Here is a 27,118-nt window from a genome sequence, read left to right on the forward strand (position 1 = left end):
TGTGGTGACCTCCACGTCAGGGGGATACGGGTAATATGAGAAGCCACTCGGCAACTCATCACAAAAATATGAATTAATAAAAAAAAAATAAAAAAAAGTGCAGTCAGGCCAAAAGCTTCTTCCATAACTTCTCAGCACGAGAACTCCAGAGATCACAGGCTGACGGTCGAGTACGATAATCACGTCTGTGTGAGAACAAAGTCACGTTGCCGTAAAGTATCTCTGGGATTTATTTTTGTTTGCACAACATTCTTAACAAAGCACACAGGAGAATAATGTAACCTGTTTTTTTTTTTTAGCAAGATAAAGTATCATCATCACAGCCTGTTTTCATTGCCTCATTGTAGAACTAATAGAAAACAGGGGACAGCTCTTTATCAAGCACCACTGGCATGGAATATATTACCCAGGCATTATTTGATTTCTCAATGTTTCAACAAAATAGTTGAAAAGGTATTTGTTTACTCGGGGGGGAATTGGAAAGTACATCATTTTTGTTTTGGTTCGTTCTCAAAGATGTGATGTGGATGTAGAAATACTTTCCTCCTGCTTTAAGCTGTGATTTGTGAATTTAGGGTCAGCATGTAAAACATCCTTAATACAAACCAGCAGTGGTCAGCACTTATCTGATCACCCCGGTCCTTGACCTATCCCAGGATTTGAACCAGCAACCATCCAGTTATAAGCCCGATTCCCTTTCACATGGACATTTTATTTGCTCTTTATTGTCTTATCATTGTTGAGCTAAAACCAGACCTGGAGCTAACCCTAACTCTGACCCTAACCCTAACCCTAACCCATTTACCAAATATATGTATGACTATGCAGACAAAAACAGACACGGCCATTTTCTGTAGTGGTCCACAAATAATTTGTTTGGTTGGTAAACAAACTGGAGGCCAACTGTCAAATCCCATCACGGACAAACTTCCGTCAAACACTATCAGCAGCAAAGAGACAAAGGCTTCAGTTACACAGTTGCCTCAAGCAATCAGAGCAAATCTCTTTCACCGTGGACGGATGGAGCCGCTAACATCTTTACCGCTGTCACAATATCGCAACAAATACAGTACTGGTTGACTTGTTACCAAATTAGTGCCATATTGTGAGATTTTTGATATCATTTCATCCAAACCAGTTCTCTGATTTCTCTGTGCTGTGTTTCCGTGATGGTACAGTTCGGTTCTGGAATGGTCAAGTCCTGGGTCAGGCTTTGCGAGAACAGCATCTTCACTTGGTAGGCAGGGTGTGTGCGCTGTGACCGTGTACACGACACTACAGACAACAAAGGAGGACATCCAGCAGCTTGTTTTCCCCCTGATCCGTTTGTGGCTGTTTGCCTCAACAAGATGTCAAGATTTGTACGAGAATAGACGGCGGGCGTTGAAGAAACAACGGGAGGGACGTTTTTCTGTCGCTCAATCAGCTTGGCCGGTCTAGTTCCACCCTGACCTTACCCTACGATTTCACTCTATGTGAAAGGGAAGGGCGTCGAGAATGGAACGGTAGGGGTACTGTACCAAACCAAACTTCCTCTCGATGGAAATGCGTCTTAAGGGAAGTCAGCGTCTCTTGTTAGCTTGTAAGTTATAAATTACAACAAGCAGAAGTCAAACATAACAGAAGAACAGTTGGAAAGGCCCCTTGTTAAAGAGTTTGACTGTACACGAACCATCCATCCATTCAGTCTCAGCTGACATAGGGCGATAGGCAGGGTACACCCTACACTGTCCATCACAGGGCCACACATAGAGACAAACAACAACCATCCACTCATCAATTTAGAGTGTCCAATTTGCCCAATCCCCAAATCTGGATGTCTTGCAAACTCCAAGCAGAAAGCCAACAAACTCGGATCTTCTTGCTGCAAAAGCAAGAGAGCGCTTAACCACTACATCAACCGTGTGGCCCGCCCGACAACAAACCAAAAACATTGTTTATCCCTGTGCAGCAGATAAATTAAACTTATGTAGTGTGCATTACATAATCTGAGAGGAAGCTGCGAGTGGTTCACCACACTCTGGAGAAAGCCCTCACAGAGCGAAAAGCCTCCACTGAGGCAGCTCCGTTTCCCACAGTATCAATCGACTCCTGAAACCAGATGTGTGACCAGATCACCACCAAAATGTAAGCATTTTCTTTCCTTTATTTTTTTGGCTCATAACCTGCATTCCCACAAATTTCATGAAAATCTGTCCTTTATTTTTTTGAAACTCTGCTGCTGACAAACACACAAACATGGCCAGTAAACAACGCCCCCCACCCTCGGCGATAATAACGTCAAAGAGGAGACAGAACACAACAGTACAGTTATTAAATCCTTTGGTCTCCTGTTTTATCCACATTGTAATGGAGTTATTATGTACTTTTTTACCACGGAATTGTTAACATGTTGAGCACTTTTTCAATTTGCCCTGATTCATGTCACACAACGCAGGAACCAGTTTTTGCCTGCGAGATAAAATAGTCTTGCTCAATTTGGGAAAGCACCATTTGCAGCCGTGTGCTGTGGCACGTGCAGAAGCACATCACGGGGGGAACATTAAACATTTTCTCCTCCTCCACCTCCTCCACCGCTGCCGCCATCTCCTCACCCCATTTTCACCAACGCAACCTTCGGAGAGATTGCACTTTCGTCAATTTCCCTATACATAGAAGTTGTTATCTCGCAGCATCTCATCTCTGCACAGAACAAGGCGACGCATGAGGGAGAATATAAATAATGAAAGGTGGAAAATTGTGCTGAAGTACATTAACAAGACAGGTGTTCTTTTTCACCTATAGGAGACGAGGAGGAGGAGGAGGAGGAAGGGAAAATGGCCACAGTTAGTGCAGCACTGAGTGCAGTCTGCACACTCTGCAACCCTGCAAAGAAACGGTTAAGTGACAGTTGCCAAAATAGGAGGGAAAAAGCTTTGGGTAGCTTGACAATGTACCAAACACATCCGCGACTAAAAGCCAATTAATTAGCAAGGGCAGTGATGTGTGGCAGCAGCCTGTTGACATGAGTCCAGATCTCTGTCTGCAGCCAATACCCACACACACACACACAGTATGTGTGGAGGCAACACATGCGCATCAATTTAAATGCACCATAATGGAATATACGCACACACTCATTTAGTCAAACTTTATCGGTTACACAGAAACAGGAAGGGAGAAACTTTAGCAGTTAATATAATAAGTATATGTTGGCATTTTGCCTTTATTTTGACAATAAAAGCTTTGGCATGAGCAATGTGACGAACACCATGTCAGCTTTTTGAAAGGGGAAAGTTCACAGATGTCACGTTCAACCTGGCACCAACTGGACAAAAATCTACTGTAGGACTGTAGTATATATATATATATATATGTATATATATATATATGCTGTTTTAATGTTTAATTTACGGAGAGACTTCCCTTCAAACAGAGTTCACTGAAACCAATGGTGTTTCTCCCCTGGTGGCTATTTAATATATTTATACTTCATTGAGGGAAAATAAATCCATCCATCCATCATCTAGGGTCGCTAAAGCCAATCCCAGTTGACATATCGTGAAAGGTAGACACTCAGTCCATCGCAGGGCAAACACAGAGACAAACAACCCTCTCACATTCACACCTACAGCCAATTTAGAGTGTCCAATTAAACTCTGCCAGTCTGACCTGTCTTCAACTCTAGATCTCCAAAAAACATACATTGGCTGACAGACCTGGACTGAACCACCATATCCACTCGCCGGATCAGTAGACCTGTGCAACAGAGTTTTAACCTCCTAACCTCTAACCCTAACCCTTACCCTCTCACATTCACACCAACAGCCAATTGAGTGACCCGTCTTCAACTCCAGAGCTCCAAAAAACATACATTGGCTGACAGACCTGGACTGAACCACCATCACCACTCGCCGGATCAGTAGACCTATGCAACAGAGTTTTAACCTCTGAAACTCTAACGCCAACCCCAACCCCAACCCTAACCCTAACCCTCTCACATTCACACCAACAGCCAATTGTCACGTCTTCAACACCAGAGCTCCAAAAAACATACATTGTCTGACAGACCTGGACTGAACCACCATCTCCACTCGTCAGATCTGTAGGTCTGTGCAACAGAGTTTTAACCTTGTGACCTCTAACCCCAAACCGAACCCCAACCCTAACCCTAACCCTCTCACATTCACACCGACAGCCAATTGAGAGTGACCTGTCTTCAACTCCAGAGCTCCAAAAAACATATATTGGCTGACAGACCTGAAACGTGAACCTGAAAGACCTAAACTCTTACCCCAATCCCAACCCTAACCCTCTCACGTTCACCCCTACAGCCAATTTAGAGTGTCCCATTAAACTGTGCATGTTTTTGGACTGTTGGAAGAAACCAGAGAACCCGGGGAACCCCACGATCTCTGATGGAGCGTGCAGAAAGACCTTTGTTCCATCGCAGATTTTACTTTGCAAACCCGAGGACGACGTCCACTTTAAATACACAGTCCATGATTTGGACAGAGACATTAAAGAGGAAACTCTATCACAAAAGAAACATCCAGCCTGGAGTTAAAGCTGCATACTCGGGGGGGGTCTTCCAAAACTCTCAATCTAACCTTTCAGCGCTGACCTGATGTCAGCCCCTATATTTAAACCGTTAAAAGTGAATCACGCTCGTCTTTGGGGGTAATTCAGGGTTACTACAGATGTAGAGAGAGAGAGCGAGGGAGGGCTCGAGTTTTCATTATTGACCCGTATTGTCAAAATTTAGTGCGGCGCGGCTGCGTTTCCCCGAGGCTACTTATCGAAAAAAAACCTCAGAGTTATGTAGTTTGTCCGCAATCAATTCAGTTAAATTGAGCTGAAAATCAACACGCGGCGGCGTTACACGGGAACACAAACAACAACGGCGCTTTCCGACGAGTCCACGCAAAAACACAGCAGTGTTCTTGCTAAAGAACCTGTTTCGCTGAGGACATTAAAAATTCTAATCGTGATAAACAATCTTAAAACATACAACATCTCTGTTGGCAGTGAAGTGTTCACACTGATCCTGGGAATAAAAACAACAGAGATTACGATCACTTAAAGGTACAATATGTAGTATTTATGGGTTTATATAACCCAAAATCCACTTTTTTATACATATTATGTGCTCCTGCATTGTCTAGTCGCTGTATAATAGTTTTTGTTTCATTTTCGTAGTGTTTCAAAAAGTCATGTTAAATAACATGACCGCGGACCGCGGTTGCATAGCCACTGTTAGCAGCGAGACGCCATGTTTCTACCGGAGCCTGTAAGGACAAACGCGAGAGAACAAATCAAGCGTCTCTTTACTTGTAGCAGGAAGTCCCGCCTCCTCTCTCTCCGCTTCGTCTGCTAAGGCCGCGGTAGCTCCGCCCTCTCCCTCGCCTCACGAACCTCATCTGCTGACACGGAGAAAGACGTCGAGGACGACATTTGACCAGCTGCGGATACCGTAGCGCTCAGGGAAGGGAGGGGGTGAGCAGAGCAGCAGGTCTTTGTTGTAAATTTCAGGCTCTCCTCTAGATGGCACTATAAACTACTTATTTCCCCTTTAAACCAACAAAAAAGATTAGTATATTTTTTTTAATGTTGTCCATATAAACTAAACCTTGGCTGCAGTTTTTTTCGGGGGGGAATTACAAAGATCAAAGAACTAAGCCTGAGCAGATGTGTTTACTTACCGAGCGAATACACAAAAGAATACAGCCCACAACTACTCACTGTGACATTTTAAATAATAATTTATCTAATTTATATGATTGAAACATATACAAGCCGTAAAGAAATACAACAAATAAACTACATGAAGGTTAGTCACAGAGTGTCACTGTGTATCTGTTTATATGAACTGTTTATTCATTATAGGTTTGCCTTTCATTTGGCATCCATCTGTCCGTCCATGTGTGTGTGTGTGTGTGACACCGCCTTGAGACTGACAGCGCCGGACAGTCAATCTTGTGCCAGGAGTGCTCATACCAACAACAACAACACTCCCCCAATTTATCCGCCATGGAAGTTTGACAAGTTTTAATTGCCAGGCATAGTTGTCTGTGAAGGCACGGCCGCCCAAAATGTCCCTACCAGCTCCCTCTCTAATTATAAAACTTCCTGCTTGAGTAATCGCACGTCTTATTGTTTCCTAATTACCATTTTTACAATAAATTAAACACCATGCTGCAGTGAGACAGGCACCGAGCGGTGCATCAATACCGACGCACACACACACACACACACAGACACACAGTCGGAGAAAGCACTTCCACCATCCATTCTCTCTTTCCCCGATACCTTTCCCTCGCACACACACACACACACACACACTGTAATTGTTATCACAGTGTGTGTGTGTGTGTGGTCATTAATTCTCCACTTTGGGACATTTTTTAAGGTTTTAATTCGCTGTCTTCGCAACAATGAGGGTTTCTGTGTAAAGGACAATGCTGCGTGACTGGGGTGCGAGCGCGGCCGTTTAACGGCTATAAAAGTCATCGGAATTACTCAGAACAGATGTCTCAATGGGACGACATCGTTCGCTCGACATGCAAATGCGCAACCGGCGAATATTTCACGCTACTTGGACTTTGTGTGCGGATCTGCGTTCGTCTCTGGAAAATTTATGTCGAACATTACATCGGTATCGACGACCGCAGCAGCGGTTTCGTACTGCTGTGTCTAATTCAGCCGAGCTTGGAAAGTGGGTTTCCTGCAAAGGTGAAAAACATCATTAGTCTTACACCAGAAGGCCTGCGTGGCACATCTATCTACGATACATCTGTAATACAACAGTACAATGTTTCACCGCAGAAACTAATCATACTCAACGGCCTGACAAAAAGGGAGGGAAAGGGAAAAACACAAACCTTCATGACTCAAAGTGCAGAGTAAAATATTTCTGTCCTGAACAAGAGAGACGATCCCTGAAATATACCGGTTGTGGAACGGATACCGGGTTTTCACGTGGTACTTCTCGAACGGAAATATATGTTGTAGTTCTGAAAAGTAAACGAGGTTGTTTTGTTTTTTCGTACTTCCTCTCCCGCTCGTGCTGAATTCTGCTGAATTTACGCGGCACTTCTGCAACCAGTCCAACTCAATCCATACTCGAATTACCACTGCGTGTCTAACCCAAACTGACCTAGCCGCTCTGCGAATACTCCCGGCTTTGACCCGGATATAAAATAAGAGGCTGGTGCACAAAAGAAGACGACATGACGAAAAGGAGGACAATTCATGCTCCGTTCGCCTAAATAATTGAATGTATTTGAGATTGTTGAATGGTAAGAAGACTCAAAATGGCAACTAGCCGCTAGCTAATGAGATGTAAGTCCTGGGTCAGACTTTCTGCTAGAGGATCACAAGGGTGAAATGGGCGTAGGGCTGAACGATTTTGAATAAATATCTAATTGCGATCATTTAAGCAGGAACTGCGATTGCGGTATGATTCGCGATATCAGAGGGAATGGAAATCTTGACGTCATGATTCATAGTTTCATTCGAAAACAAGGGTTAACCCTTGATGTTCCCTGCAGTCTGAAGAATATGATGTGTATGCATCAAGAAAATTATTCAGCTAAAATGATATTTGGACACACACTTTGGCTTGAACAAATATTGCGCCTCCTGCTATTTGAAAATTGCAGTAGGCCACATTGCGATTTTGATTAAAATTCGATTAATTGTTCAGCCCTAAACGGGCGTATATGACAAAATTTACGTCACTACACTTCGTCACCCTACAGGGACGAACGCGAGCACGCTTCCAGTTTGGTCAAACGGCGCAATGAAGAAGACGATATAGAGATACAGACGACAAATATGCTTGAGGTTTATAAGTCCACGAGTTCCCCACAGAATGTGACATCAAACAGGCATGTTGATGTTCACTAAGTATGATCTGGTCAATGGGAAAATGTCTAAAGCATTGGGGACACTGTCGTACACACTAACCCACTGAATATAGCAGACTGTGCCTGGATCACAGAGATTTGTCAAACCAACTGAAGGCAACTGAACTCTCGTGAGAGCGACCATGTAAAGCAGGGGTTCTCAAAGTTTTGATACCTGAGGGCCAATTTAGGAACCCAACATTGGACTGAGGGCCGCCAAAGGAAAAAAAAAAACAGAAAGAAATCCCATTTGTAATCATTTTAATGACCAGATTGCAGTTCTACAGTTTAGCGCTAAGTAATATAAGCGTTAATATAATGTAATTTAAGCGTTAATATAATAACGCTTTATAATTTACTGGCCATTGTTCTTATCTTCTAATTACAGGTTAATACCAAGTAACACATTTCTGTTACCATATATTTACTGGGTAAATAGCTAGTAATTGGGGGCTGTAGCTACCTGCTTATTACCAGCTTATAACCCAATAATACACTAAAATTCACCATATAGAAACCAGATAAATACCCAGTGTTTTTGTTTACACTTATTGGTCTGTATCCAGTAATGTCCAATAAACATTTAAGAAGCTTAGTACCTCCTGGATTAAAACTATCAACTGCAGTTCATTGCGGGCCGCCAGAAATTTTTCTGAGGGCCGCCATTGGCCCACGGGCCGCACTTTGAGAACCAACGATGTAAAGGGTAAACAAACATGGAAGTCAAGTGGCTCACTGTTGCTGTTGTTGTTTTCGACATCCCCGCCACCTCTACTTCCTGTTGCCTTCTGACGCTACTTCCTGTGTCCAACATACTCTTTTTCATTGGCTGTTGGCAACATGTGTTTGCAGTTGGGTCGGTAACCAGCACACAGTAAAAAATTCAGACATGCGACTAAGGTCGGGTTGTGTCTGTCTGTTACCCTCACACACAAACACATTCCTGTGCCAACAACCACACTGTCCCCACACTGGTGCTGACTGATGGTGTGTCCCCAGCTTAAGCCTAACAAGCTGAAACCTGTTGTAAGTGCAGCCAGACACACTTACTATAATCGATTTCCCCACTAGTATTTGTATTCTGGGACAGGGACAGGCAGAGTCGTGCTGTAACTGCTCATAGAAACATACTCAGGGACAATGTGGCTCGGTCTTTTTTCCACATTTTTATCTGAAGACAAAATGATCATGTATTCTTGTAGCAAAGCAAAGACTAATGTTTTTTTTCTTTTCTGCTCCAGACAGTGAACCCTAGCTATAACAGTGTTGGCTGAAGTCTTAAGAGTTGACAGCGGAGAAAAGTATTTCATAATCTCTAATCCAGATTAAAACAAAAAACAAAAAACCCTGCATTCCATTTCACTTTTTCATTGTGCCTGAGAGAAACATACTGTTTCAACCAAATGTCATCATCCTGGGTGTAGCATAAACTGCCTTATCACCAAGGCTACGTTACAATGGGCCAATTGCTTTAACAAGCGTGGAGATTGGATGTGATGTGAGTCTGAATGAGTGTGACGTGTTGGGTTTTATGCTGCCAGTGTCACGAAAATCCTTCTTTCATGGAGGAGGAGGCGTGCAGTGGAGAACTGATTCTGTGGTTCTTCTTGTCAGGGGCCAATTTGAACAAATTCATGCAAAGACGCTGATGGAAATTGTCGAGAAAACAACCTTACCTCATTTCCACCGGTCAATAAAAAAAAAAAAAAAAACCCAGTAGAAACTCAGATTTAAATAGGTTTTGACCAGTGGGAATGTTTTTAATTGGCACTCACTCCGGGGTCTAATGACTCTGAAATGCATGTGGGTTTTTTTTATCATCTTTGGCATCAGTGGGGAAGCAAGACGTGGTAATTTCATCTTTTTTGGCAGTCATGCCAGCAAAATGATAAGACATAAGGGGTCGGTCAAAATATCTATTTGGTGATATATCGTGGTCCTTCCTCGTGCAGTAAAATTGATCAATACGCCAGAGCTAATTGAGATGTTTTAAAGCGGAACTAGACCGGAAGTTCCTATTATCGCTGTTTTTTTTGGTGTGTATCTGCGTCATTACCTTGTTTATGAAGCCCTGACGGTTTGAAACAAACAGTTCAGCCATTGCTGAGAACGTTGTGTTTTATTGTAATCTCGGGGCTCAACGAGATCACTGAAAATCCCGTAATAGTTACGTAAGCAGCGGTTCTCCTGGACAACCGATCGTCCTGCTCCGGGCACTAGTCCGGGCACATCCGGTTACGTACATTGAACCGCAGAAGAAGAATAACGTCCGTTGTGGAGGTGTTTCACGAGCAACAGTGTCTTCTGACTCTGGGTCTGACTCCGGTTCAAAGTCATAAAAGGGACTGCGGCGGGGAGTCGTGAAGAAGCTATTTTTAAACACTGTTAAAACAATGTTTTGATAATGAGTAGCAGTGCATCCGCCGTTCCAGAGGGGGGCGCTGCGCTTCTGAGAACGGATGTGCTGGATAGTACTGGCCAATCACAAGACTCTGTCTTCTGGGGGTGAAAGTTCACTCTGAAATCTCGCAGCAAAGAAACACTGTCAGAAAAGAGGATTTCTATCGGCTAGTTCACAGCAACTAGGAGGTTTTTGACCATAAAAACAAGTATATGTGTATACTTGTTTTGCACACAATATATGTAAGTAGACCTCCATAACTAACATATATGTGCAACAGGACCACTCTATGGGAGCTTCAATGAACAAATGAAGACGCTCTGAAGTAAACAATCGCTGCCAAGCTTCGCTACTTGATGGCGGAAAACTTGGGTGGCCGTTACCTGGCTGAAGAAGAGGGAGTTTACAGCGGGATAACGGTAGAGAAAAGCTATGCATCCACGTTTAATACGTAGACTTTTAACTTTTTGTTTTCTTCAGTTCGACAGATATCGTGACATAACTCTATATGATTGTTGTGCAACATATTTATTATCTCAGAATCGTTGTATCGTGAATCAGTGTTGAAACGACACTTGTTCCTTCAGTTTCTTGCCACCTGTTTATTTGTGTTTTTGTTCTACTTGTACAGTGACTTTGGTTTTCGTGACAGGCGCTTTATAAATCAGTTATTATTATTATTAAATGACTTGGGGGGTCATTTAGCGTCTAGTCTGGTCAAGAGGTGGCCAGTCATGAGGGAAAACAACTTCCATCATGATATTGCAATATATTCATGATGATATTTCACATGGATTTCAAAGTGAAAGTGCTTGTTTTGATATGGAACGATGATGCATTTAATAATGTGATAATTACAACCAGATTATTACTATTATTACTATGATCCATGGTTGAGAGACAGGAAACACCTCAGGCCATTGGAAATGCGAATGGTGTCGATCACCCTTTTTTTTCCCCCAATCATTTCAGTGTGAAATATGTTTCCAGGATTAACACCCTCGACTCATAAAACATACCTGTTTCAGGACACACAGGCGGAGAAAGATGATCTGTGCCACGTTTAGCATATAAATTGCAACGCCACAATCGGCGCAGGTCCTACATTACCTTTGGGATGGAGACAAACGGAGGCTCCGAGCTGCCCGTTGACCAGTCCCCGCCCGTCTTCGTCATCGCCGTGGGGCCGGGGACAGACGCGGTTTTGTTCTGCATGTTGTCCAGCCCGTAACCAAAGGCCTGAATGGCATTTCCTGCAGGGACAGAGATATAGAGTCATTTGTTTTCCCGCTGAACTTCCCAGCATGCAGCGAGCAGACAGACAGCTCTAAGTCAACGTCTTGGTCCACTGCCAAAGATTTGGCAGCGAGCGAAGGAGGCGAGGTTTTAGAAGAGGGATTGAGAAAGAAGGGACTAGTAAGAGTGTGGAAGGACACTCTTTTCTGCTTTGTCGGTATACACTTGGGAGTTGTTTGTCAAACTTAACAAAGCAACAATCGAATCATTGTTTGCTGAACCTTCCACTTCTAAGTTTTTAAATTGTCAAAAAACCCACACATTTTTGTATTGTCTTTTTTACAGTCTGCGTTTAATTGCCTTCCCTTTTTTTGAGTATGCACAATGTTCATGTGCTATCAACTTTGCCACTAATTACAAGTGAATACTGCTGTGACACGGTGGACGGATTTGCCAAAAAACAAATAACTCCGGTCCTTGGCTTGGTAGAAAAACCCTTTTATGCTGCAAGAGCTGCTGTCGAATTGCAACAAGCTGACCGAAACAGTGGCATAGTTTATGCTCTTGAGATGATGAACCTCAGTTTTTTTTTTTTTTTGCCAGCAGTTGTCCACTTAGGCATGGAATCTTTTTGAGAGTAGCAAATCAATCAGCTCACACTCGCAGCCTGTGGAACGCACAAGAATGAGTGTTGGTGTGTCGCCTTGCAGATGTGTCTGTATGCGTTTTGTGACTAAGAGCATGCGCGAGTCCCTGCAAAAATGTGATAAATCCCCGTTCAGTCAGCTTTCCAGACAGATATGGTAAAACAGGGACTGAAGCACCTTTTCAACTGCTCATCCATTTAAAACACGAGGCTTGTTCCTCTTTGTTCAGCCGGAGAGAAGGAAAGGCATGTACTGTAATTGCTTGGCAACCACCTCCATTATAAGGTCAGCATGCGAGAGATTACTTTGAACAGATTTATGCGACTGATCAAATTCAAAACATTCCAAAACAAAAAAATAAAATGGCATTTCACCATCCGCGAAACACAAAGGACAGATGGTTGTGGAACACACACGTGTTCACACACAAACGGTGGTGAGGACACTCGTATACATAATGCATTCCCTAGTCCCCTTGTCCTAATAAACGGCAGCTTGGTGGGGAGAGCGTTGTCTTTCAACTGTGAGCTTGATTCCCGACTCTGCGTGCAGACGTGTCCTTGGGCAAGACACTTAACCCCACGTTGCTCCTGAATGGGTATGAACGGTTGTGTGATAGAAAATGCTCTGTAGATGTGCTGCATGAAAGTGTGCGTGAATGAGGGCGAATGGCAAAACTGTAGCGTTAGACATCAACAGTAAGAAAAGTTCTATATAAACAGGGCCGTTGCGACAAGGCAGGCAAACCAACAATTGCTTCGGGCCCCCGAGCTGGCCTGGGGCCCCAAGACAACGACTGGTTATGAATAAAATGCAACGACAAACTGTGTGAGCACCCCTTTGATAGTCAATGCAGTAAAGTGCAATGGCGCTGTTATCGGGATCAGTCCTCAAGGGGGCCCCTCTCAGTTGTCGCTGACAGCAGCCAGTCAGGTTCGTGATCACAAAAACTTGGCAGTTATCATGAAGCGGAATTATACATGTCCGTTTTGCTCGGGGCCCCCAAATTCCTTCAAACGGCCCTGTATATAAATACAGACCATTTATCATTAACCATAGCAACTAAGTGCCGAAGCCCAACCATTATCCTGACCCTAAAGAAGCTCTTTTATGATGTGACAGAACTTGAGGACCTTGCCAAAATGTCCCAACTTGCTATAATAAGTTTCATGGTTCTCACAAAGATACCCATACAAGAACACACAAACTTGTTTTTATATCTTAGTGAGGACACAATGCATTCCCTAGCCCCTTACCCTAATCAACCATCACAACTAAGTGCCTAACCTTAACCTTTGCCCTACCACATTTCTAACCCTAACCCCAAGTCATAACCCTAATACATACATTTTTGGGTAATTTCTTTCTTATATTATTTTATTCATATCAATCTTAAAACAACCAGAGCATTAAAACATAAAAGATAGTTCAGTGTGTATCCGCACTGGGACGTTGAACCGCAGTATCACTCCGCCTCACAGGTGCTCATAATAATCATTAAATACTCCGCGCAATCAACTTACGCTGTTACAAAAATTTCTCCAGAAATAACATTTAAATTACGAATGGTCGCCAGCGGATGCCGAGGACATTGTTCTGATGAGACACCTGTGAGGGCGATCATCCAGTGAGTGGGCACAGGTGAGATACTTAATATAAGCATTGATGACTTGTAATGCATTGGGAACACAGGAAATGATTGCATGCAAAAACGGTTTTAATCCGTCTTGCAGATGTGAAAGTTCATTAAAAAGTTACTGGAGACATTCTACTGAGAGCAGTGAACTGTCAGATCAAGCCGTTAACTCGCCAGTTTCATCCAAAACACCAACGCGACTCTCGACAGACACCGTTCTTCTCCGGGTTGCACAATTAATGGAAACCTATGAATAAATTGTACGGGAATCAAAGTAGTGGACATAACCTGCTGTAAAGTGAAGTGTGCAGGAGATGTGATTAATGTTTGTCATTTAAAAAGAAGAGTATCATAGTTAAAGATGGGCATTTGTAGAACGTCAAAATGGTATTTGAATTATTTAATAGTAATATTTGTTGATATTCTAAACTCTAGCGCATGAGAGCTAGTGAAAGTCGTGCAGGGTTCACTAATGAGATGCATTCAAAGACCCTGGTAAATGTCATCACCGCTGTGGGATCTACAGTGTTTTGAGGAGCACCTTCAAAATGCATTCAAGAAACCTCTCAAATCAGTCATCACTTCTGCAAACACACATGGTGTCCACTCACTAAATGCAATCATTGACAGATGAACTTTTTATGATCAAGTGACTAATCGGATAATGAAATACGCATGTACATCCCTCATCATAATGTGTTGTAGCTTCTAATTTCCAACCATTAAAGAGTGTTTGATGATCTGTTGTATAATTAATTATATCTAAACCTCTCATGACGTTCACTGTAACCCCACCGAACCTTAACCATAAATAGTGTTGGTTTCTAGGTATGATCGTCCTCTTCCACTTGGTCCACTTATGCAGAGATTAACTGGCTTGAATGGGTTGAACATTGAGTCTCTAATCAGAAAACAACAACAAAAGAATCAAAAAACGCTGTCACCCGAGAGGATCGTGAACATCAATGAAGGCCAACTGAGGCGCTAACTTTGTCGCTTTAATTGAACACGTAGTTTGTGTGTAAAAGCACGCCGCACTTTTAAAGTGGTACATGGGAGAAAATTGAAGCCTAACAGGCAAAACGAATTCAGCGATTCATACTCTGCTCTTCTCAGCTCTTGCTGTTGCACTTCAGATGTGTACACTTACTCCCAACTCTACTGCTATCCTGGTCCACTCCCGGGTCACATCCCGCCTGGACTATTGTAACTCCCTTCTTATTGGTCTTCCCCACAAGTCCATTTATAAACTCCAATTGGTTCAGAACTCTGCTGCCCGGATCATCACCAGGATCCCTTCTATCAATCACATCACACCTGTTCGGCAACAGCTTCACTGGCTTCCGGTTAAATTCCGCATCGATTTCAAAATTCTACTTCTCACCTTCAAGGCCATCCACAACCTCTCTCCCCCATACCTCTCTGACCTCCTTCACACCAACACCCCTTCCCGGACACTAAGATCTGGCTCATCTATCAGCCTCATTGTGCCTCCTGCCCGTCTGTCCACCATGGGGGCCAGAGCCTTCAGCCGATCTGCCCCCCGCCTCTGGAACTCCCTCCCCCCCTGGCATCAGGAACATTGTTTCATTCGCCATCTTTAAATCCCATCTGAAAACCCACCTTTTTAAACAGGCCTACTCCCTCTAACTCTCTAACTGTCTACCCGTTGCTCTTACCTTTTGTTATTTTGATTTTGTTGTTGTACGGCGACCTTGAGTGTCTTGAAAGGCGCCTTAACTATAATGCATTATTATTATTATTACTTGTGTGTGAAAGATAAATAGGCTTTCCCCTACACAAAAATGTGTGATATAACCTACCTGGGAGCTGACAGAGTGATATGAAAGTGATTTAATGCATTGTGTTGCTTGGCTTTCTGCCACATTTTTGCACCATCTTACACACTGAGTATGGAGTCAGTAAAAAAAAAAAAAATACATGTCAACTTAACCTCACCACAGTTCAGATATTAATCCTAACTTTAACAAGAACTCAACAGAGGAGGTCCCTGAAGAGTTAACAAAACCCACACCTGCACTATTAACACGTACTTAATGTTTTCCCGTTGTGTAAAGCAGCTTCTCGAAGCAGCTGCTGGAAAATAAAAGCAAAGAGAGAAACACTTGAAAAATCTGAGCAGTTGAAGAGCTGGTGAAGCACCGCGAACACACGTGATGTTATGCGTCAGTTTGTCAGGGTCGGCTATCGCTAGCTATCCCTCCACAGATGTTGTAAGATGGGGAAGTTAAGACATAAATCAAAAGCACTTGGCTGCAGGGCCTCGGCAAAGGATGTTTTACTGTGCCCAAATGTTCCACTGAGTGATTAAGCTCATTGCCAATAGCAATTCATTTTTCTAATGACTCCGGCTCAGTTTTCCTTTAACCCCGCGGGCGCAGCCTGTGTTGCCCTTACCTGCAGGGACAGATGGAACAGGAGATGAGGGAGGGGGAAAAAAAACCCCCGAAAAAGATGAACAGAGATAGAGAGCGAGAGCGGAATCAAAGATCAGACCATTATTATTGCCTTTCAGATGGAATGCTGGCTGCCCCCCCTTATATTTGAGTCTTCAAAATTTACTATTCCGTTAAAGTTGGAAGACGGGGGGAAGATGTGCAGACTGTAAATTTGTCAAACAATATCGTATTTGCGGTGCAATTTTGCTTTGTCGATCAATTTACCTTGCAGAAATAGTGGGGAAGTGGAAAGGGTGGGGAAGGCAGAGATAATTTGTCACTGCAGACACAAAGGCCGCATTTACACCTGGTATTAACATGTGTCTCCGGTGTCTACATCAAGATCCGATCGCTATCCGATCACAGTCATCCCTCCCCTAATTAATCCCCTCCCACTCTGGACTCATCTTTGAGTCGCGGAATACTGACGACAGCCGATGTCACGTTAGCTGTGCACGAAGCCACCGAGTACCGACGTGTCTCCGATGCCGTCGCTTACAAGCGATCAGGTGCTATCTGATTGCATTCCCATTGAAATCTGATCACAGAAAAAACGCCTTATGAGTTACGCTAGGTGTAAAGAGGCCCATATACAGATGTAGTTTGGCTTCAGCTACAGTGACACAGAGTGGAGACAGTCTACTCGATGGGTAACCAGTAGCTACGACGCTGAACACGTCAACAAGTGTCCTATATCTGTCCGTATCTGTTTGCTCAATGTGACAAACGGTTTAACAGGATCAGTTTTCAGGTCCAGAAATCGGCGAAAAAAAGCCAACATCCCCTGACATGATGACTGAATGGCTGAAATAAATGGCTGCTACCTCCTTGACTTATATGCTGGCTCCCTTTCAAACTATTATTTTGTTTATGTTTATTTATGTTGCACAATCAAAAGTAAACATCAAAAATGCTTTACCACAAGCTACAACTAGAAACTATAGAAATGCAGATCGTCTTCCTAGATGGAATTCCTTGGGAATCCACATTATTGGAACCCTTCTGCATCGTCAGCAGGGATCTCAGGGTCTCAGGTGTTTCGCCCCTTAACCTGAACACCTCGCCTGAGTGGGGCAGCGAAGACTGACTAGCCTTCACCTGCAGAAGGGTACCAACTGTGGGCTCTCTTTAGCCACAGCCATCTTGAGCTGGACTCGGCTGCTGCGGCTATGTCCCTGGTGGCTATCTTCAGCTGTTTGGGTTGCAGCCCCACCCTCTGCAGGAAGTAGCCCACTGAACCCGCGGCAGCCGACTTCAATGGGATAGCTGATTGCATGCCACCCCTTTAGCACGGCTTCGTCGATTAAGTCCTGGTATTTGGCTTTCTTCAGTTGGTGGGATGTGGCCAGCCTTTCTTCCCATGGTACCGTGAGCTCAGCAACTATGATTGTTTTTGTGCTCCTAGATAGCAAGACCATATCTGGTCGAAGGGAGGTCACTGCCACGTCCTGTGGGAAGACGAGTTTCCTCTTCAGGTCCACACTCAACTCCCAGTCTGAGGCTCCTTCCAAGGTGAAGGGTCGGATTGTGGCCATGGAGCTGGTCTTGACTCCTTGGGTCTTGACTCCTTCCCTCACAAAGTTTATGGCTTTGGAAGGTTGGGCTTGCATGTTGCTGTTGGCCTTAACTCGCTGCTGTTCCACCCATTTAGCGATTTCTGTAAGGACCTTGTCATGCCTCCATCTATACCGCCCTTCTGCCAATAATGAAGATGAAGAATGAATGAAGAAACCCTAACCCTAAGTTCAATACAGAAGAGACTAAATGACCTCTGCAGATGAAAAACGTAAATCAGTTATTGGCCCCTAGCACTGCTGATATTCATCATATCAGATAATGGCAAAAAATCCAATATTGTGCATCTCCCTATTAACTAACACATCATTATATTAGTTTATATGTGGTTTATACACAGTACAAACATGTTATACATACACAAACCATCTTTAGGACCTTTTCTGGCATAAATCCTGGTCCTAATGAGGCAGAACCTCATTTCTGGCCTGGTTACGGTGAGGGATAATGATTGGTTTTGACCATACAAATGAATGGATGTCAGTGCTGTGTCCTCAGAAGAATAGCTGCATAAACCTCTGTGTGTGTGTGTCTTGGTGTGTGTGTGTGTGTGTGTACACACCAGATGTATTCACACACTGTATTTTCCTCCCCGGTGTGTCGAAGTTTATCGCTCGACTGCAGAGAGGAGATGCTGCATTTTTGTGTTATTTTTCAAGACGCCTCCTCACCTCGCGGCCTCATCCCTCATCCAGCACGCTCAGCTAAAAGCGCTAACCCAGCGATCTATTGAAATGGTCTGAAAGCATTATTCACACAACGGCACATGTTAAAGGCAATGGTGTCGTGTAGCACTGATGACACCGCTGCTCGCTCCGGCGGTCGACTTCTTAGTGGGGGGAAGAAAAATCGCAAGGAATGTTGCAGGTAACGACTCTGTCACGCTGCACTCTGCACATTTACAGATTTACAGATGTTCTGTATTTTAGCTTATCTTATTATTTCATTTGTGCTGGATTTGTTACCTTTTCACGGCCTTTTTTCCGCCTCTCTGTGAGGAATGAGTCCTTTTAACTTCCTCTGTTTGAATGTGAAAATGATATAAAACTGGCTTCCTTTGTACTGAAGTCTGGGCAGATCTCGCCCTGAGGAGGGATGAGATTGATGGGAAAGTACTGAGAACATTTCATTTCGACTTAATCAGTCGGTAAGAGCTTCTGCGGACTTGATATCGGAGCGAAAGCTGTGAGGGGAAAAAGCAGAGTCGCGGGCAAATCCATCCATCCGTCCGTCATCAATACATCTCTCAATCCCTCCAGCTCGATTTCCTTCTCTGTAATGACTAATTGTAATGAATTATAAATGGTTCAAGTGTAATTTAAGTGAAATTAGTAAATTAAATTTTAAATCAACCTAATTGTCTTTTGAAATATTAATACCAGGGACCAGCATTTCACACGTGTCCGACTGACTCAGCTGCCATTTTTTCTCTCCCTGCGTAGTTTAAATCGTCAATCCTCTCGCACACTGTGTGTTTGCAGACGTGATGACATTTGCGAGGTTTACTGAATGCATTTTGTAGCGGCGCCTCAAAACACCGTCTATCCCACAGAGGTGATGACATTCAAGCCCAATTTATACTCCCGCGTAAAGTGCTCTACGTAGGTTACGCAGAGCATCTGGGTCGTCTCCGACTGCACGTAATACTTTTTAAGTGTCCGTCACTCCGTCAAGGGACAACGGAGACGGCAAGGGCTGCGATTGGTCCTCAGGACAGGCCGTGCGAAGCTGCTCTGTGCCGGCTCACAGTGCGCACCGAGCGTCCACAGAGGCGGAGCTGATCACCGCCGACAACGTCGCTGCCAAACTATAAATACGTCTTAATCTTAATCTTAACACAAACAGCACATGTTTAGACTCTAAATGGCCAATTTCTCACCTCAAATGATCTTAAAACTGCGTTCCGTGACACAGAAAAGAGAGAAACGGCCAATGTTTCAACAACAACAGTCTTTCTCTAACAACCTTGCGTAGCGACCCCTACTGATCGGGAGGGAAATTGCAGTGTGTATCCATCACCACGTCGCAGAAGTATGAAGGCTCGAGGCGTCTCCGTGGTTACACAGTCGGAAAAAATTATAATGTGACCTTTACCAGGGTCTTTGAATGCATCACATTATATTGAGCGTTTGAATAATTAATACAAGTTCCCAGTTATTTAAATGTGAATATGTTTCTGATTTCCTTGCACCATATAATAAAGAAACCGTTAAATCGTATTACTGGATCATTAAAGTCATCATTAGTTGCGACCCTTAAAGTCCGTGGGTGTATTAGTCTGAAAACGAGTAATAAAAACCTTTTCTGGAGTCGGTGACACAGAAGTTACTTTTTAAATTGTAACATGCACCTTCACAGGCATTGTGACAATGAGTGTGTGTGTGTACCTGCTTCACCTGCAGGTGCTTTGGTGGCATCCTGCTGTTTCTGTAGATGGTTTGTTTGGTTTTGCTTTGCACATGGGGAGGAAATGTCTTCTCAGCAGAGAGAGAGAGAGAGAGAGCGGTTCTATCTTTCTCTTAGCACCTTCATAATAATAAAAAAAAAAGGCAGCAAAGTGCAAACACAACCCGACCTTTAAAGAGTATGGGAGCTTGCAGTGTTATCTATTTATTGCGCACTGGGGGGGTGAACTGTCTGTAAAACAGCAAACTTATCGTTTAAAACAGGCACTTGCAATCGCCGCCCGAAAAAAAAACAATGTAAAACACGGCTGCCGAAGTTTTCCCAAAAAGCACTCAAACATGGAGCTGCATCCAAACCCTTACACTTACATAAGTGTCCCACCATCCCACTGAGTAAAAGTGGAAGAGTTTCTGCTCCAAGTAGCAGAAGAGGCATTAAAGTGGAACTTTGCAAGTCTGGTCACTTTTTCGAGCCTTCTCCCTACGGATCTCCCTCCGACAGTTTCAGAGTACATATTTTTATGACACCGACATGTGGTCATTTCCTCTTCCTCGCTTCCTCTGACAACGGTTTTCGCTGCTTCTTTTTCACTGGATCTGCCATGATGAATGTATAAAAAAAGTACCTGTCAACGGTGTGTGAAGTCCTGTTGCTCGCAAGACCCAAGACTTTGCAAAGACCTCCTGAGTAGTGATGGGATCGGCAGTTCATTTGAGTATACTGAATCACTTGATTCAGTTCATTAAAATGATTCGTTCAAAAGATTCGTTCACCGAATCGTTCAGTGCTAAGCAGGAGCCCAGTGCCCTGCTACGTGACTCACCTCCTCCCTGAGTGCAGTACGTTAGCGCCGCGGTTCATAGAGTGAGTGACAGCGAGGACGAGATTCATGTCCTCAGCAACAGTTCTCCAGCTTTCTGTGTGTCAGTTTGTTCGCGAGATTCACGTCCACGGCGACAGTTCACCAGCTCTCAGTTCGTTCGCGAGATTCACGTTCACAGCGACAGTTCACCAGCTCTCAGTTAGTTCGCGAGATTCACGTCCACAGCGACATTTCACCAGCTCTCAGTTCCTTTCGCGAGTTTCACGTCCACAGCGACAGTTCACCAGCTCTCAGTTTGTTCGCGAGATCTACGTCCACAACGACAGTTCACCAGCTCTCAGTTCGTTCGCGAGATTCACGTCCACAGCCACAGTTCACCAGCTCTCTGTGTGTGTCAGTTCGTTCGCGAATCATGACTGAGTCAGTGACTGACAGCGCGAACGAATCACAGCAGCACGGCAGACACAGTTCTTCTTACTAGTCACTCCCTCCCCGCTCGGGGCCCGTTGGCTGGCGTCGTTTGCCGAAGATTCGGCGAACGACTTCACGAGTGATTCACAGAACGCGACAGTTCCACTCCCAGCCACCACGATCGCTGCTGAGCTCAACTGAACTAAGAAAGGAACGAATCAGTTCATGAAGTGATCCCAGTCAGTTGAACGAACTACACTACTCCTGATTCTGAGGACTCCACAAACAGACAGTAGGGGGAGTGGATACAGCCCCCACCATTATCACAATGACTCCGAAGCTATTACATTAGGGTAAAAATCCTGCATAATTATGCTGAGCAGGGTGAGAGTGTTATCTATCCTTGGCTGAAACTCAGTTGCGTCCCCGTCCAGAACAAAATGACCAACACCAGCATATCTGTCTTTTTTTTTTCTCCTGTTGTTGAGATGTTTTTTGAGTGGGTTAGTGAAGCATTTTAGGTTTGGCATTTCCGACCCATCGCTGCAGTTTCCTGTGTGCGAAACAACTCTGCCTGCGACGTGGGTGTCAAAGTGTTATGAGCTGTGTTGGTTGGCACAAAAAAGCCGAAAACACCTGACTAAAACATTAACACCGAAAACTTTTAATTATGAATAACCTGGCTGCACCATTGTTCTCATTGACGGCTACTTCAATGTCACGTGTTTCCCTAATCTCTGATGACACGTCATAGTCATTTTCTGACCTAATACAGAACATTTCTTACCTGCAGCCCCTTTGAGAGTCAAAGCATACACTTGGGCTGTTCCGACGGAGACCAGAGGAGCTGGAAACACCCACCCTAATGCCACACCACTCATTATTTCCACATCCAGTCTCCACCACCACCACACATCATCCAACCCCCTCAACAACATCACATCCACAGTTGTCTCGGGGGAGACGTCAGAAACACTGAAAAACAGAATCGGACATGAAACTATTAAAGTTGCATTAGATCGATGTGCGCGGCTCCCTCCACTCTCGTACGGCAGCAAGAGTAACTACCGTATCGCGCGCGCTCGCGCCCGTATCAATATTACATGACTGCTGGACCCCGATCGGTTACAGAGCACATTTCAAATGCATGCACAGTCCAGATGACTCACTTAGGCATGTGTTGTCGGTGAAGTAGCGCAGGAAGTTGGTGCACTCCTCTTCTTGGTTTCCGCTGCCTTTACAGGTGCACCACGGGGAAATGGTCCAGTTGGAAAAGCTGCTGTCGACGTAGTTGGGAGTCATTTCGGTCCCTGGTTGGGACAAACGCACAGACGCAGACGCATTAGTACAAACAGTTACAGGCCACTAATGGACAATAATGGACTACATTTGTTGCAGATATTATATAAAGTAGACAACAGGATGTTAGTCATAGATATGGGCACTGTACTCTTGAAGGTGAAGTATTTGCTCGGACTTACTTTTAAATGTAAAGAGACCATTATATCGCGAATGTTGGTGAAAGCAGTTGCGTTAGAAAAAGCGGCGTGTGCTGTTTTGAATATCACGCCGTTGTACTAAAACAGTGCACTTATCTGCTTTTGATGCTTTCAGGTGGAGTCAGGGGTTTGAGATGCACTTTGTGTAACATATTCCAAACAAATCCAGGGAAGCACTACAGCGTATTATCACTTCAGGTGACTGATGCTGAAATATGGACACTTCAGTGACCACGAAGCTAAAAAAAAAGAAATAGAAATTCTGTCTACATTTGCATTTGGAAAAATCTGCGAGCTCCCTGACGCTGCCGCAACATGACCACCGGGCATCTGTTATCGAACACTGCGGCTGGGACGGAGACATTTGCAAGTACTAGTCTGTGCACATTGTTTAAGCGACGCTCTCTGTGAGCAAACAGATGGTCATCAAGTGTTTTAATTAAGTAAACAAGCTCTCTGTGCCTCTACTCCCTAATTACTTCTTGTAGCGAACTGATGTCCAGCGCACTGGGGGGAAATATCAGGCCAGTAGGGAGGAGAAGTGTGTCGCATTGGCTCTGCCTGCTTGTCGTGATAAAAATTAAAGGACGAGAGACGGCGTTCGCACTGTATCTCCCATGAACTCCCTGAAAACCATCATTATTTACTCCACCGTTTGTCTGAAATTGGAAGTTACAAACTGTCGTCCAACTGAAACGCAAGTATGGGTCGTTTTTAGCCAACGAGGTCAACTCAACTAGGTGTTGATGAGGCTAGGGTTAGACAGGCCTGCTATGCTGCTATTTATACTACCACTAGGGGGCGCATATTTTAAAAACCGATAGCTATGTTTCGTTGGCGGACAGTCTCGGAAGTTATGGTTACGTTTCATTTACATAAGTCGATTCTGAGTTGACCACAGTTGAGAAACAAAACCATGGAAGCGATCGTATCTCGGGCTAGCTATTGTTAGCAAGGCCAGTAGATAACGATGTTCTATGCGGTATTTAGCACACACACAAACAGCGTAGTAACATGTTCACGAATAAAAATTCAACTGTTCTGTGTACAAATTATTACAAACAAATACGACTTAAGTGCAATTAACCGTGAAATTAGCAGAGCACTTGTGACGCAAGTGGTTGACATCTTGGAAATAGTTTGGTCTGGCTTTCCAGGTTGGAAATTCCAACTTTCGACTACAACTGGAATGCACCATTACTGCCTTATGTGGAGGTAAATGTCATGACAAATGTGTTCTAATTCGCTCCAACTTCAACATCTACTGAAGACAACAGCGAGGCTAAAACTGGGTACAACTGGGTAGCAGTAGCTATTGTGGTGGTTTACTGTTACTAGCTGAAGCTGCTAGCTACTAGCTGATCCACTAGCTTAGTTAGTGTCTTAAACTGTGTTAAAATGTGCTTATTAAAGGGGTTAGCTAGCATAACAGCTAAGTTGTCTCTTTATTCGCTCTTCACATTAGTCCCTTACTAGCCTATTAGCCATCTCTGACATCAAATGACAAAACATTGACACTGGGAGAAAAAAAAAAAGCTAAGAGGCAAAGCTAAGACGAGCGCCACCGGGCAGTCACTAATTTTATTGTTAAAGGTTTACTGCCTTTTTATGTTTGAGGGGAGAAAATACAAAGGTGCTCATACATAAAACTAATGGAATGAAACCGACATTTTAAGTGAAATCACACTGAAGCTAATGTTTATGTTCTTTATGAATCCACTTTCAGGATGGAAAACTGTCGTGGAGCAGAACAATAAAATTAGACTATTTTACAATAACGTGTGATGTCGCTTCATTACTGAAAGTACTGAAGTCTACAAATCAATATTGGTACCATATCAATGGTTTTGAATCAATACCCAGCCCTAGTCACGACTCACCTGTGACCCCTGAGTGATTTTCTTCCTTATTTTTTCTTGTTGTCTTTTTGAATAAGGAAGTGTTTGCCTGTTATTTCCACTCTGCCCCTCTCTCCACTCTGAACCTTTGCTCACCTCGCACCTGTTCGCGATCACAGTCAAGAACACCTGGAGATCACCTTTAATCAACTCACCCAAAGAAGCCTGCTTCTGCTGCCAGCTCCTGCCAAATCACTGTACCACACACTGTGGTTGATGTGCAACTCTTGCTCGCTGTTTGTCTGTGTGTCTGAAGTTTAGTTTCTTGTCTCCTGGAGACAAACAAAAACCCAACTCTGATGCTGATCTCTACTTCCAGGATTTCACCAGCCTTCACCGTCTGCCTGCCAGATGCACTTTTCACTTCTTTCTAAGACTTCATCATTAAAGAGACCTGGATTCACTTACCTGTGTCGATGTGCTTTTGTTTTTTTTCCCCCCTAGATAGTTTTATATTTCTTTCTCCATCACTTAATCCGAGCACATCCAGAAAATACAGGCAAAAACAGGTGAAAGCGTCAAGTATTAATGTGAACCTCCTTTACACTGGAAAAATACCATGACCCTGGCTCTCTGATAAAAGGTGAATTATGTAATAAATCTAAATCAACTGGTCGTGAAATCCTCCTAATATGTCACAGAGACTCAGGAATAATGTTCATATAACAAACTGAACTCACCAACAACAACAGTACAGACAAAATATTTGCATTAAAATAAATATTTTGCAGACTGCAAATCATGTTTATGTTTTGAAATCGTGTTTTTGGCATGTGGCGCCACCTACCGCCGTCTACCAATCGTTGCAGTCAGTAGAGTCTCAGCTGCCGAGCAACCACGGGTTGCCAGTTACGTCCAAAATCGAAACCTAAAAGACCTCGGTATTTTGAATTTGAATGTAGTAACCGTTTTTGGCCACATTCTTACATATGGCACCTTTAAAACTAAATTGACCAAATTCCACAATTACACAATTCATCAAGGTGTAACTGATTCAAGTCATTTTTTCACCTACCGCCGTCTACCAATAACTGCAGTCAGTAGAGTCTCAGCTGCCGAGCAACCACGGGTTGCCAGTTACGTCCAAAATCGAATGTAGTAACCGTTTTTGGCCACATTCTTACATATGGCACCTTTAATGTTACTGGTGAAACCTGTGTTTACCTTTACTATTACATGCTGCACAATAGATTTATTTTTGCTAATATCTCTCAATCGCATCATTCCAATCCGAACGCCACTCACCACAGACGTTTGACAGACACAAAAAATAACAAAGCTTTTGACACTCTTGCACAGTACTGTACAGTTGCAGCACCTGTCAGCCCTCACACATCGATCTTTTAGCCCGTGTAGCAGTGAAGAACAATAAAGGCCACGCCTGGGACGCTTCACGACCTGCCGACAGGTAGTCAGACACATCTGATTTGTTGCCGTTTTCTGCAGTGTTTTCCCATGCAGTCGCTCAGGTTTGTCCGTCAAGTCGCTGCAAAGATGTTATCGCTCTATGAAAGCCTTATCTGATTTTGACAAGTGAGAGTGCACAAAAAAAGTACACGTTCAAGGTGCCTGCATGTTCACGCAGATGTCAAAGTGTGACACTTGTCAGGTGTCTGTGCTCTCTGAATGCTCTTGTATTGTAATATCTTACCATCAGGCCTCTGACTGATATGTATTGTCTATCCAGATCGTCAAGTCATTGTCTGTTGGTCAAGTCAAAGTACAAATGTCTGGCTCTGCGTTTGCCTTATCTGACACATTGTGTGTGTTTGACCTGGACATGACACACACTCTCACTCCATCACACTCCTTGCTTGTACTCACCGATGAGACTTGTGTAGGAGGCCAGGCAGGCCTGGTGGTTGTCTTGGTTGGGACAGGTGCTCAGTGTGTGTGGAGTCATCCAGCAGTTGACCAGGTAATCGGCCAGCCTCGACCTGCGCGGCAAAAACACAAAGCGCAGCCGCACAGTCAGAGGAAGAGAGTTTAAGAATGAGAATGATTTAATCCAACAATGAACCTCATATCCTGTGCACTTAAAGGTCACATAGAGTGGTCCTGTTGCACATATATGTTAGTTATGGAGGTCTACTTACATATATTAACTTGTTTTTATGGTCAAAAACCTCCTAGTTGCTGTAAACTAGCCGATAGAAATCCTCTTTTCTGACAGTGTTTTTCTGCTGCGAGATTTCAGAGTGAACTTTCACCCCCAGAAGACAGAGTCTTGTGATTGGCCAG

General features: G+C 43.8%; 1 protein-coding gene across 1 annotated transcript in view; it reads right to left on the reverse strand.

Moving 5' to 3' along the window:
• Nucleotides 1-27,118, reverse strand: part of LOC310939898 (GDNF family receptor alpha-2-like) — a gene marked incomplete at its 5' end in the record, with an annotated part of 107,759 nt that overhangs the window by 4,360 nt on the left and 76,281 nt on the right. The window contains 3 exons of the mRNA XM_083904755.1: nt 11,398-11,540; nt 22,650-22,790; nt 26,702-26,814. Coding sequence (XP_083760881.1) covers nt 11,398-11,540; nt 22,650-22,790; nt 26,702-26,814 — 397 coding nt within the window. The remainder of the gene's footprint in view (nt 1-11,397; nt 11,541-22,649; nt 22,791-26,701; nt 26,815-27,118) is intronic.

Source organism: Microchirus variegatus (assembly GCF_963457635.1).
Source record: "Microchirus variegatus genome assembly, chromosome: 18".
In the NCBI taxonomy this organism is placed as follows: domain Eukaryota; kingdom Metazoa; phylum Chordata; class Actinopteri; order Pleuronectiformes; family Soleidae; genus Microchirus; species Microchirus variegatus.